General features: G+C 37.2%; 1 protein-coding gene across 10 annotated transcripts in view; it reads right to left on the bottom strand.

Annotated features, from left to right (window-relative positions):
• Nucleotides 1–1,883: 1,883 nt before the first annotated feature.
• The window catches only part of agrn (agrin), a 238,248-nt gene continuing 227,410 nt past the window's right edge, over nucleotides 1,884–12,721 (bottom strand). For 6 of the 10 annotated variants that reach the window (XM_026241822.1, XM_026241820.1, XM_026241823.1 and 3 more), the window contains 5 exons: nucleotides 12,615–12,702; nucleotides 9,471–9,503; nucleotides 7,287–7,511; nucleotides 6,050–6,153; nucleotides 1,884–4,308 (listed from right to left, as the gene is read on the bottom strand). In XM_026241822.1, the coding sequence (XP_026097607.1) occupies nucleotides 4,151–4,308; nucleotides 6,050–6,153; nucleotides 7,287–7,511; nucleotides 9,471–9,503; nucleotides 12,615–12,702 (608 nt within the window). In that variant the 3' untranslated portion in view covers nucleotides 1,884–4,150. The remainder of the gene's footprint in view (nucleotides 4,309–6,049; nucleotides 6,154–7,286; nucleotides 7,512–9,470; nucleotides 9,504–12,614; nucleotides 12,703–12,721) is intronic. The other 4 variants (XM_026241830.1, XM_026241825.1, XM_026241829.1 and 1 more) reach the window with 2 other exon arrangements.

Here is a 12,721-nt window from a genome sequence, read left to right as displayed (position 1 = left end):
TGCAATTTTCAGAAATGCAGGTCTTTATCTATGGATTTCTCTCTTTAGACAGAGAGTCTGACCGGGCATTCTCTAAGCAGTATAGGAGCCAATGCAAACAAAGTGTCAGTAATTTCATACTCGAGGACAGTGTGCAACTGTTTTCATACCTTTCACCCATATGAAGGCCTATTGGGGAGCATCAATAACACTACAATATTCATAATGTGTTATATATTATATATTAAGTAAAAAGTATGCTTTGGTGGATTATGAGATATGACATAAAAAGTCAAATTAATTGTAAATAATGAATAATCCTCATCTCAAGATTTCAACTTTTTAAATCATATGATATATTAGGACAGAACTGTAACTTTTGCTTTCATAATAACACTCAGTACGTCATAATTATAACTTGGCATTTTGACTTTTTATCATAATTAGTATCAGAGTTATGATTAAAAAAAATTCAGTACTGTAATAGAAAATAAACATTAACTGAACTAACATAAAATATAAAACTTATTTTATTAGTCATGTTTAGTTTGAGTTGAAATACTAAAATAACTAGAACTAAATAAATGACATCTAAAACTTAATAAAATCACATAGACATAAAACAGTTATCTGCAATAAAATGAAAATAGAAATATTACATGAAAAATATTTATTTTAAAATATTAACATAAACTATCATAACATTTTGAATGAAAATGGACTTCCATAATATATCGTTATATATGTTAATTATAGTTATTTAATATATATTATTACAATCTATATTTATTGAATCAATTGCTCAGCTGATTCATTCAAAAACACTGGAATGAAACAAGTGACTGTATTCATGAGTGAGTCACTGATTCAATCACTTAACAATTCATTCAAAACTGGGATGCATTTAGTAACAAAACGAGACGTGGTTGATGATTATGCTGTTGAAAATGACGTGGTTAACTTAGTTTGGAACTATTTTCATTTTTGTGTGAATTTTCCCTCAAGGAAATCATTCACTAAAGGAAGAGCCAGTGCTGCAGACAAGCTCTGTTCCAAGACACCCCTTGACCTTACAGCCCGAGGACTCTTCAGTCCAAACTAAAACCCCATGAGGAGGAACAATGGGAGCCACAGATCCCCTGATGTAGCCAGACAGCTGAAGCCTTGTTACATGCAGTAAAAGCCTCTTTATTGCACTGCTGTGTGCATGTGTACTGAAGGAACCCTCTGCTCGTCTAGCAGGGATCATTCATATGCTTTCGCCTATTCAGACAAATCCAATGGATTTTTTCCAGTTACCATTTTTACCCCCAGCGCCAGAGTTCTTTGACAAGATCTATTTCTCTAACGTCTCCAGGCAACCCAGAGCCTGTCATGTCTGATGACATTTTATATCCCCTTGAGAGAATGACTGTTACATAACTGAATAATACACTCTCTGTCTTATAAATTAAGACACTACTGTAAGAACACAATCACATTTTCTTACTTAGTGTTATTTCAGGACACTTTGATGTTATAACAATAAATAGTACAGATACCAAAATCTTATGAACTTTTAAGAGTGAGAAACACTTCAGAAACATTCCATATGTTGCGGACATAAAAGGCTGTGCATTTAATATATATAACTATATACATATAGTTATATACTGTATGTAACTATACTGTATATACACACACATATATATATATATATATATATATATATATATATATATATATATATATATATATATATATATATATATATATATATATAGTTAGATAAATACTTTTATTCAGCAAGGAAAGTAAAGCCGTTTTGTCACCAGAGGAATAAATTTCAATTGAAATGTATTTAAATAGAAAACAGTTATACCATTTTACCACTGCCAAACTTTAAACACTAGGGAGACACTGGATTAGAAACATTTGGGAACTGGAGGGATTTATTCACAGACATTTTCAGGAGTAAATGTTACAGAAAGTCAGGTCAGTTTTACATTTTATTTTATGGTGGTTTGAACACAAGACACAAGTAATAAAGTTAGTAATGGTAACATCATGCCTCTCATTCTGTGCACTGCCCATCAGATCTAGTTCAATCAAAACACTAGTTTACAAATGCCAGACTGAGAATCCTTTTAAGACATAAATAAGATACTGAAAATAGTATTTGTACAGTAAATAGTATTTTTTGTAGAGTCCAGAACCACTATTATCGAGGCCTTCTGGAAATTCTCATAAGCATTATTAATATAATTATTAACATTTATGAAGTCATTTACATGATGGGAATGAGGCTAATATACCGGCTAAGGTGAGAGCACAGAACAATATGGACATGAACTTCTGTCACCCATGAACGGTGTATGAATTTAAGGCATTTCTCAGTTTCCATTCACACAGCAGATTTCCATGGCGGTTCTCACTGTGAGCCTCGTCCCTTGAGAGCAAAGCTACTAGAGGAGGATGTCAAAAAATAACTCCCATTAATATAAAAGAGATCAAAAATCCAGTCCGCTGGAAAAGTGAAGGTGAGGGCACTATACTAAAAGGGGCAGATGGTCCATTCAGCTCGTGCAGTAATGAAGGGCTCCCGGTCTCGGTCTGATCAAACCCTAGACACATAAATGATTGATTTTCCCCAGACTCGCTTCCAGTGTATAATACTAAAACAAAACCTCAGTAACAAATTTACACTTGAAAAATCACATGATTACGATCTTGCGTTTTCCAGGGTTTGTTAAAAAAAAAAAAAAAAAAAAAAGATATGATGCTTTACCCTGAACAGGCATATTTGTTGTGGAATATTGCAAAGCATCTGGTATCAAACTCATATTTCTTACACCGAAACAGCACCACAGCATTGCATTCGTCTTTGAACAGGTTACAAAAACCATTTTGACTTGACAAACCCATGCATTACTATTTTCACTGGTTACCGTAGAACATAAACATTTGTTATGGGGGCCACAGTCATAGGATGCAAGGGGTCTACATACATCATCCCTTTTTTATAGCAAGTGCTGGCAGCATTTTAAAGCGACATTTTCATTTGATATACGATAGAAAAAAAAGAAACAAAAAATGCAGTGAATACATGATTTTTGTTCGATGACGGAACATGCCAAGAATGTAAATGCTGTTTTTGTCCCCCTGATGTGTTCTGAGTCTCTCATCTCTTCCTGTGTTACAGCGCCTCCCAATGTTGAGTTGTTGCAACAACCATTTTTTCCCAACGCACGCACACACAAGAATTCCAGATTGACAAATAGCAGATCTATATATATATATAAAATTTCAAAATCTCCCAACTTGAATGATCAGATGTCAAGATTGCAATGTAGTCAGCTACATTTCTGCCCTAAATGGAATGATGGAGATCAAGAGAACCAAGGCAAAATCAACGCAACACTTTAAAAGATGCATGCAACAAGTGGTCATATAGTATATTTATATATATATGTAATTGCTCTTTAGATATGCACAACACATGAGACGAATGATTGCAACAAAAAATAGCATCTTCAAAATTCACAGTCTCATGTATTTCGTTACTATTTATTACATCTCACAGGTCAATGATGTTTGCATAAAAAAAAAAAAAAACAATGGTGAATTTTGAGGAATGCTAAATGTTATGTCAGCTACTATCAGTACTGCCAAGTTTCGAGCTTTCGTCCTTGTTAGTGGTATCATAAATGAGGAATATCGTGCATGGTCTTGCTCAGTGTTTTTACCAGATGCTGTCGTGTCGATAAAGCGGAATGTCATGTTATAGACCCTATTAAATGTAGTAATGGACCACAGCAACAGCTCAGAGGAATGTATAGTGAATGCTGGACAGCTAGCTATGGCACCGAGAAAAGGCAATCCAGACGGCACAAACAGCACCAGCCTCATCTGCCACTGTTCAAGTAATGAGCAAGTACATGTTCGGTCGTATGTCATAGAAAGAGGACAGATGTAATGCGACTTTTTGCTCGTCTTGTGACACCATGGTTCGCTGACTGGTGACTTGATTATTTTTGGACGCAATGATGGGGAGAAAAAGAAACGAACTGAAAAACTAATTTATAATTAAAACGATGTAATTTTTCCAATATAAAAGGCAAAGAAAAGCATACAAAAAATAGAAAAATAATTACAGCAGTAGACATGGTGTTGGGAGGAACGTGGTGCCAGACTATTTGGCAGAACAGTGTAAAATTTTGGGACTGTTTAAGGCGTCCTCAACCAGATGTAGTTCCACCCCGTCGACTATCACGTCTTTCACGCAGCCGACAAAGCCTGTGCTGTAAGCCTTGGGCAACCGGCGAGTAATGGACAGCTCCTCCAGACCTCCTGAAGACAAGAGGAATGGACAAGATCAGATCAAGTGTACATGATATACTGCACAGCACTCCATGTTCACACAATAGACAGACTGAAACCATTTCAACTGATTCAAGCACAAGTACATACAATTGATTTAAAAAGCCATCCAATCACTTAAAACATACTCAAGAGGTTGTCAGAAATGCATGCTATCACATTGCATATGAGGAGGTGATGATCTTTTTTCCCTACATAAATACATGTCTTCTATCATAAGCATGATTTTCATTTCTGGATTATTATTATCATTTAATTTTGTTATTTTTGGATTATTCTGATATCAAAAAAGTCTACATGAATGAAATGTTATAATGAAAAGCTTTAGCAATTTAGCATAATATTTTATTATTTCTTATATGACTTTAATTTGGTGGACATACATTTTATATATATATATATATATATATATATATATATATATATATATATATATATATATATATATATATATATATATATATATATATATATATATATATATATATATGTTTCATGAAGTTTTAAATATTATAAATAATGGTCAAATATTTATGTGTGTGTGTGTGTGTGTGTGTGTGATGCAAAACACACACACACACACATAAATATTTGACCATTATTTATAATACTTAAAACTTCATGAAACATACAGTAAATACAAATAAATGCCTTTTTTCAGCAAGAGATCACAAAACTGTACAATTACACCAATTTCTACTTTAAAAAAAAAAAAAACCATGTATGTTAATGACCCATAGTATAAATGCACATCTTTGTGTAACCTGAGATATTACCAGCCACGCAGGCGAGCTACAGCACTATATATTATTAAAGGCCGATGAGCAGTCTGTGGCTTATGGAAAACCTGTGTAGAAGACTGTTAAAAACTTAATCACGCCTGAGACTCTGAAGGTGTAATGTGGGGGTGTCAGAATAAAGAAAGATAGAGACACAACACTCAGGAACAGGTGAGAAGATCAAACAGTGTTTTTGGGAGGCCAGGCTCTGGGGATGTTCCCTGACAGCTTTCCGAATGAGAGTTACGCTCGCCTCCCTCGGGGATCTGACACTGTTGAAAACCCAGCTCCGTCTCTTGCTCTTTGAGCACGGCGAAAAATGTCTCCCCTGTTGCAGTTCACTCACGTTTCTCTCTTCCTTTCGCCTCCCCGCATGTTTCCCCTTTAATCGGATTGTATGCTTAGCGACGGGAGGACTGACAGGGCTAATTTCAAGTGAATTACATCTGAATAAGCAAATAAATAATGACATTTGAAAGAAGGGATTTTCGGAGGGAGCTCTTGATGTTCGGGCTGTCTGAGGATAATGTATTCTAGCCACCGGGCATCCACAGCACCTGTTATACTGGCTGGCCTGTGCTGAAATACTTTTCGCAAACCTTATAAGAAGATTTTGCACCCTTAAAATGGAATAAATCCTTCTTTTTAATCTTTATAGGTTTGTCAAAAGAGAAAGAGAAGGTAAACACTTTTTAAAACACCCTACAGTAAAAGCTCATCCTGGAATTATTGATTAACCATAATAAGGCAATATTGTGTTTTAACGTGGATGTTTTTGAGAGATGCTCTGGGGTCAGCTCTTAAAAAGCACTCGCTGTGGGGGAAGATCCAATTAGACATCACAAGCTAAGTGGGGACTGTTGATATTCGGTGGGTCGGAGCAGGTGTACGTAGAAAGTTTGTAAATTAGCCATGATTGTGCAAAGACTTACCCAACCAGAGAGCGCCGTCTGTGTCCAGCTGCGTGGCAGCCAAGGGTGATGACCCAGTGACAGCTGCCTCATTACCAACCTGCAGTGAGCCGTCTCGGAGCGCTCTGTGGAGAGCAGAGAAGTACAGCAAGATAGTGAGTCACAGCTCTGCATTAACATTGAAAATTGGATGTTTCTACACATTTCTGGAAGATTGGCCTGCGGTTAATATTTAATACATTTGTGGCAAATGAAATTGTAGTAATGTGAAAAAATAAAAGATTGCAGCGTTTCACTTGCAGTCATAAACCTGTAGCACGCTTTGAATAACATGCCACCAATGGGAAATGTCTACAGCAAATTTGTGGTAAACATAATTGTCTGGCACGCCTGAGGCAAATATGAATGACTGCCACTGCTAGTAAACATTTCTATGGCAAAACTGCGATAAATATAAATGTTCATCATTGCTAGCAAACAGTTCTATGGCAAACCGTGTCATATATATACTGTAAAGAAGGGCTGAATCATAAGGATGGCCAGAGTTTTGGGAAAGTTGACAAAACTTCAAAATTTGTATTAATTGCATGCCTTGCATAAATATGTCAGCTAAGTAAAATTATTGTTTATAAATGAAGCTTTGTTGAAATTTAAGCAGAAACTGCTTTCAATATTGACATTTAGAAGAAATCAAATCAGTATATTAAAATTATTTCTGAGTAATGAGTAATAACTGCTGAAAAATCAGCTTTGCCATCACAAGAATTAGATTTTAAAATATATTAAAACAGAAAATTATTAAGTTGTAAATTGTAATAGTATTTCACAATTTTACTGAATTTTTGATCAAATAGATGCAGCCCTAGTGAGAATAAGAAAACTGTCAAAAACATTTAAAAAATTCCCACCAACACCAACTTTTCTGAATGATTCTCTATTTTTTTTTATAGTTTTATAAAAAATATTAAATAAAAAAATTTAAATCACAAACATGAAATTAAATGACCAATTTTAGAATATATATATATATATATATATATATATATATATATATATATATATATATATATATATATATATTGTATATATATATTGTATATACACACAATAAAGCTGTTGGCAGGTCAAGTAGAGATCTGAAATACTAGCTTGAAAGGACAAGAACAAGGTAAAAATCCTTTCTCTTGAGCCCAGTAAATGTCTGCAACTACTCTATGTCAAACCTGCGGCGATGATGGAATAACTCTCAGAGTTTTACCTGCTGGCCTTAATTCGTATCCAGCGGTTGGTGTTGACCCGTACAGAGGAGCGCAGCACCACAGGCTTGGAGCCAAGATCATAGGTCATCTGCACATGGCCGTCCACAATGGCGAGGGCGATGTAATCGGATCGCTCCAATCCCTTGCCGCTCCACAAAATCAGCCCGTGAGTAGCCTCAGTCCTGATGCTCAGTTCAAATTTATTCACCAGCAGGGCCTTCTCACTAGATCAAAGAGAGACAGGAAATGCTATCACAAATCCATTGCCGTTTCAGAGACGCCGTGTAAACCGCAGGACGTGCATGAAGCCCTGACTTACCTGCTACTTTAACAACAACAGTGATGGAATTATGGGTGAAAACATAACTTGGATACAGTCAAAAACCCAGTGAGGGTTTGATAAACTAATGAGCAGACAGAAACTAGGTCAACTAGGCCACGCTGATGGGGGAAGGGCGTATGTGTGACACACTTTAGGTTATCTCCATGTTAACACTTCCTACTTTGCCTTAAAGGTCTAGATTTTCTCTTCCTGTGCAGGGAGCGCTAAGGAAGAATGCCCATATCAGCTGCCATCAAATGTGTGTTTTGATCTGGTTCCCTGGATGCGGCATAAAGAAGGTGACATCTGCCCGTCCTCAGGGAGGACAGAGTCACTCGGAGTGAGCTATTTGTTCAGGTCATCGGGGAGCTGACTGAAACCAACACACCTCGTGTTCTGCCCCCTTTTGCAAGTACAGACAGATACACCACAGAAGAAAAAAAAACCTGGCTATTTTTACAACAATTTCTTTGTTCTCAGTGGTATACCTGCAGTCGTGGCATCAAGAGAGCCATTTGTGAGACAGAATAGTGAGAGCGTGGGGGCTTGTTTTCTAAATCAGGTAACGTGTAAACAGGAGTAAGACAAGTGAAAACACCACGAAAAAAGACACAGACAAGACAAAGACAAAACGGAGAGGAACAAGACAACGGACACGATACACAGAAGAAAAGAAAGCAGATGGCGACTGCGCTCGCATCTTTACGCCACGTCGTGGCAAAAAGAAACACTTTCTCCACGGTGTGCAAACTGCGATGTTGTTTATTTGTGAGATTGTTTTTTATTTGTGTTTCTGATCAAAGTGAAAAAATAAGCCGCAGGTGCATTCGTTTTTATTCAGTAATATAACGTAGAAAGAGTCCAGTCCAACAATACGTGTTGTCTCGTGGAACGATTCATCTGAAGACAGACGCTTTGCCTGAGTGACAAGTCAAATTTCAAAACACAATATTAGCAGCCATACTTACGACTTTGGAATTGGAAATAACATATCTTAATTAGTTTGATTAAAAAGACTTTCAAGAATTTCATTATGCTAATGCTGTTGATGAGCCTGTGACGGCGTAAAGCTGAAAAATGATTTGCTGTAATTGAATTCTTTCCCGATGAGACACGTGTATTGTGCTGACTGGACTCTCTCCACAGGCCTTCCCTTCGCGCGGCCCTAGGCCAGAGCTATGGCATCAGGGCAGCTAACTGTGATTATACACCACTCTGCTGAGCTCATTATTGCGCACGTCCCATTAGGATCTCAAGCATCTAGAACATTCTAAAGAGAAGTAGGGCTTAACCCATTAAAGCTGTATTCCATTTACAAAGAAACGGATCTCTTTTGAGTATTTTGCTTGAGAGCAGCAGCTTGTGTAATAGGGTGGTGCATCATTTCTTCATAATGTAAGTGATTAGCGTGGTTTATGCTGTTCACCCATAGGTGGCAGTGGATCACATGGGAATAGTCATTAAATACTGTACCTGTTTCTAACATCTTAGCATGTCCACAAAGAATTCATTAATGTGGAAAATAGTTGTGCTGATTAACATTGGAACTTGTGGAAACCTACTCCTTTCTAGGATTTTAGGTTTTTAATCATGTACATTTACTGCAACTTACAACTCTAACTGATAGAGCATGTCATATATTAAAAGTAATCATGCAGAATTCTGCATGTTTTGCCCCAAAATCGGCATAGAAAATGGAAAAACCCCACATATTCTATCAAGGCTTGTGTATTACAAATGATGTCAGAGTGCAAGCTACGACGTGCTACCTGACAAAAGCCCTGGCCTTTGGCCTCTGCAGGGTGGCTGAGTGTGGGAGAACGGCATGCCATTGGAAACAGTTCAGGCAGAGGGGACTCACCTCTGGTCAGATGGGTTCTCCAGTGACTCAGGGCTTAGAGGAGCAAGGGAAGAAATGATAGGCATGCAATAAGCGCAAAAGGGCAGAGGGGAAGAACAAGAATCGCATAACATACAGACAAGAAGACCTGCGCCAAGAAGATGGACTGACCTCACTAAATTATTCTAGTCTTTCAGTTGTTATGCCAGCCTAGGCAAAGAAATAACACTGGAAGACTGTATCTGTGGTACCAGTGGTATACTGACATGCTGTTTTATTGTTCTGCGCTGTCACATGGTTGAGTTACTGCAATTTATCAACAATTCCATCATTCTCCACCAGTCAAGAGAGCAAGAAAGTGAGAAAAAGAGCAACTAAGTGAGCATATGTTTGAAAGACTGGTTGCTTTCGAGCAAATTCCAAAACCCAGTGAGCTGCCTATGGAGCCAGCATTTTAAGGCTTTTTAGGTCCACTCAATTACTTGGTTTGCTACCCTCATGAAAGTTAACCATGGTTTTACTACAAATAAAACCAAAAAACCATGGTTACTATTGTTTAATTATGGTAACCCCAAATTAACCATGGTTTTGCTACACTAACCAGTTTAACCATGGCATTTGTAGTAAAACTGTGGTTATACAAATGGTAATCAAAACACAAAAAAACACAGTTACTACACATAACTTTTAAAAAAACCATAGTCAGTTTAAGGGTAAAATATTAGCATTATATGTTTGAAGTGGACAGAACTCAAGATGATGGATTAGACAATTTACATTGAGTACTGAAAACTATCAGAAATACTTTGACTTTGTTGTGTTTTATGTTGTTATGCTAATAGTGTGTTGTTAGCTTAGCAACATGCTAATGTCAAATTCTACTAAAATCAACTGCAAGTCAAGATTCTATTTATACAATGTGATTTTCTGCTTATGTAAAGCATTACAAATTGGTCATTTAAAGAGTTCAATGAGGGTAATTATGCTTCCTAAGAAGGGAGCAAGATAACTCACTAAGTTTTGAATAAGCTAAATACAAGATACTTATTTTTGTCAAAAGACCAATTATATAAAAAAGGCATTAAGGAACAGGACACTTAAATGTTTAAAATGGGTAAATTGATCCAAGGCTGCTGAGCTAAAGAGAGAGAATAAAGACAGATGAAGAGCACAGTAAATACTAACAGAAATATTACTCCTCTCCCAGAGATACGGTGCCACTATGCCGGCGTCCTCTGAGGAATTCATTAACTTTAAGGGCTCTGTTCAAAACCAGATCAAACTAAATTGATGACACTCATTTTGAAGGGCCGCTCAGCTTTCTTGGTTGAGATTAATTTTAATCTGGCACTTCATTTGTACAGGAAGTGACACATATTAAACCCCAAGAAGAGTGAAAGTCAATGAAGAGGGCCTTGTCCCTAACTGTTATTGATGTCAGCGGTGGCTCGCTCTCTCTACTGGACAGAGCATCTTTAATTGCGTCCAGTTTTCTGAGAGACAAATCCTTGATTAATGTGCCACTTTTGCTTTCATCCTTGGGCACAATTATTAGAAATCACTGGGAGCGATTTGACAAACAAAGTGACGTGGCTTAAAAGCCGGGCAGGAACTTTTCATGAGCATAATACATAACATAATTCCATTTAATCAAGCTGCCAGCTTTTTAAGGGCTCAGTGCAGCCACTTAGACACTTAATTACATTCAGAAGGAAACAAATAATTTAAAATAAGAATCACTAAAAGGAACACTATAACAGATTGAACATTTCCCTAATGGGGCGGCAAAATGCCATTTAAACCCAGCTGTAAATACCAACTAAATATTGATGTATATCAAGCTTTAAAAAGTCAAATAATACTTGCAGTTAAAAGGGGTCTCATTCTTTTTTAACACAAGAATACACGCAGACATATTTCCAAAGTCAGTTTAGGTATTTCCATGCATGAATCCTGTGGGAATCTATCAGAGTATCACAATGCTCATCATCATTCATGCCAAGCATGCATTCCTGAAACTGATGAAAATGCAACCTTTCCTGGAAAAATATATATATATTTATGTATAATAGATGAGCCCTGTATTTTTCCTGATTCTTATGTAAATGGGAATACAAGGAAAAAAACGAATGTCTTATGTTGGGGTAAGTCAATGGTTTTCTTAAAAAAAGGTTAGTTTCGCTTAATCAAATCCATCCCAGAATGTATCCGGGTTACTTACTCTGGGATCTCATTGGTCAGTTGGCTTGAGAGCAGAAAGAAGACAACAGAGTACACTCACATGAGACAGACAGACAAGAGCAAAGACAACAAACGCTGTGTATAGAGACAGACAGATTGACACAAACACACACAACACATATCAGAGATGAGTACCTAACTGTATGGCTCACTTTGAGATTCACCCCTTTTCAGAATGCTAGTTTGTAAAATAAGTGCTACGAGGTGCATTTCTCAGCTGTACAAACATTTTTCTAATGTGGACTCTCATGTGAATCAGTTCATCTAGGTCAAAAAAAGATTCCCTGTAGCACTGGAAGGACTGATTCATTTCAAATGGATGCCTCATGTAAATGAATCTGTTCAAAAAAACAAAATAAACTTAATCTAGTCAAATAGTTCTGCTGTTTATCATGTTTTAGAATAGATTTTGCAATAGAATATATAAAACTTGTGATAAATGGATTCTTTCTCCTAGAAACCAAGAACATGTTGACGTAATTGGCGCTTGCTGGCCTGCTGACACATCAGACCAACCAAAGGAAGAGAAATCATCTGATAAGTGAAGAAGGAAGCAATTATCAAGACTTGACCAACCATGGGGCTTTAGGATATGTGTGATAGTTGAGATGTGTGGTTTTGAGATCCCGGTAATGGTGGAGGAAGGTTCATTGCAGCGCATAGGTGTGGTACGTCGTAGTGGAGTCATGAGACTCCTTCGGGTGCTACACTAATTAGAACCAGGCAGGGTTCATGGAAAACCAAAGAGACAGGCCAGTAGAAGTGGTAATTGATGAGATCAAAGCCTTAGCTAAAACGAAGAAGCACGTTGGACCTTAAATTGGGCCAGAGTAATCTAGCTTGTCATCACCCCTCATTGACTGCTAATATAGAGATGGGATGCTCAGGGTGGACCGTGATCATCGGGGAGGCCATTGACATTACCTCTTGGTGACTCCATTGTGATATTCAATGAATGTATGACCATCGAACGCAATGGCCTCGGCGTCCCCAGCGGATTTCTCGATTATTGCTGGAAGGGAGGAGAGAAG

The sequence above is a fragment of the Carassius auratus genome, unplaced genomic scaffold (genome assembly GCF_003368295.1).
Source record: "Carassius auratus strain Wakin unplaced genomic scaffold, ASM336829v1 scaf_tig00000254, whole genome shotgun sequence".
Classification (NCBI taxonomy): Eukaryota; Metazoa; Chordata; class Actinopteri; order Cypriniformes; family Cyprinidae; genus Carassius; species Carassius auratus.
The sequence above is the reverse complement of the archived record's forward strand: the minus strand, read 5'-3'. Positions and strand labels throughout refer to the sequence as shown.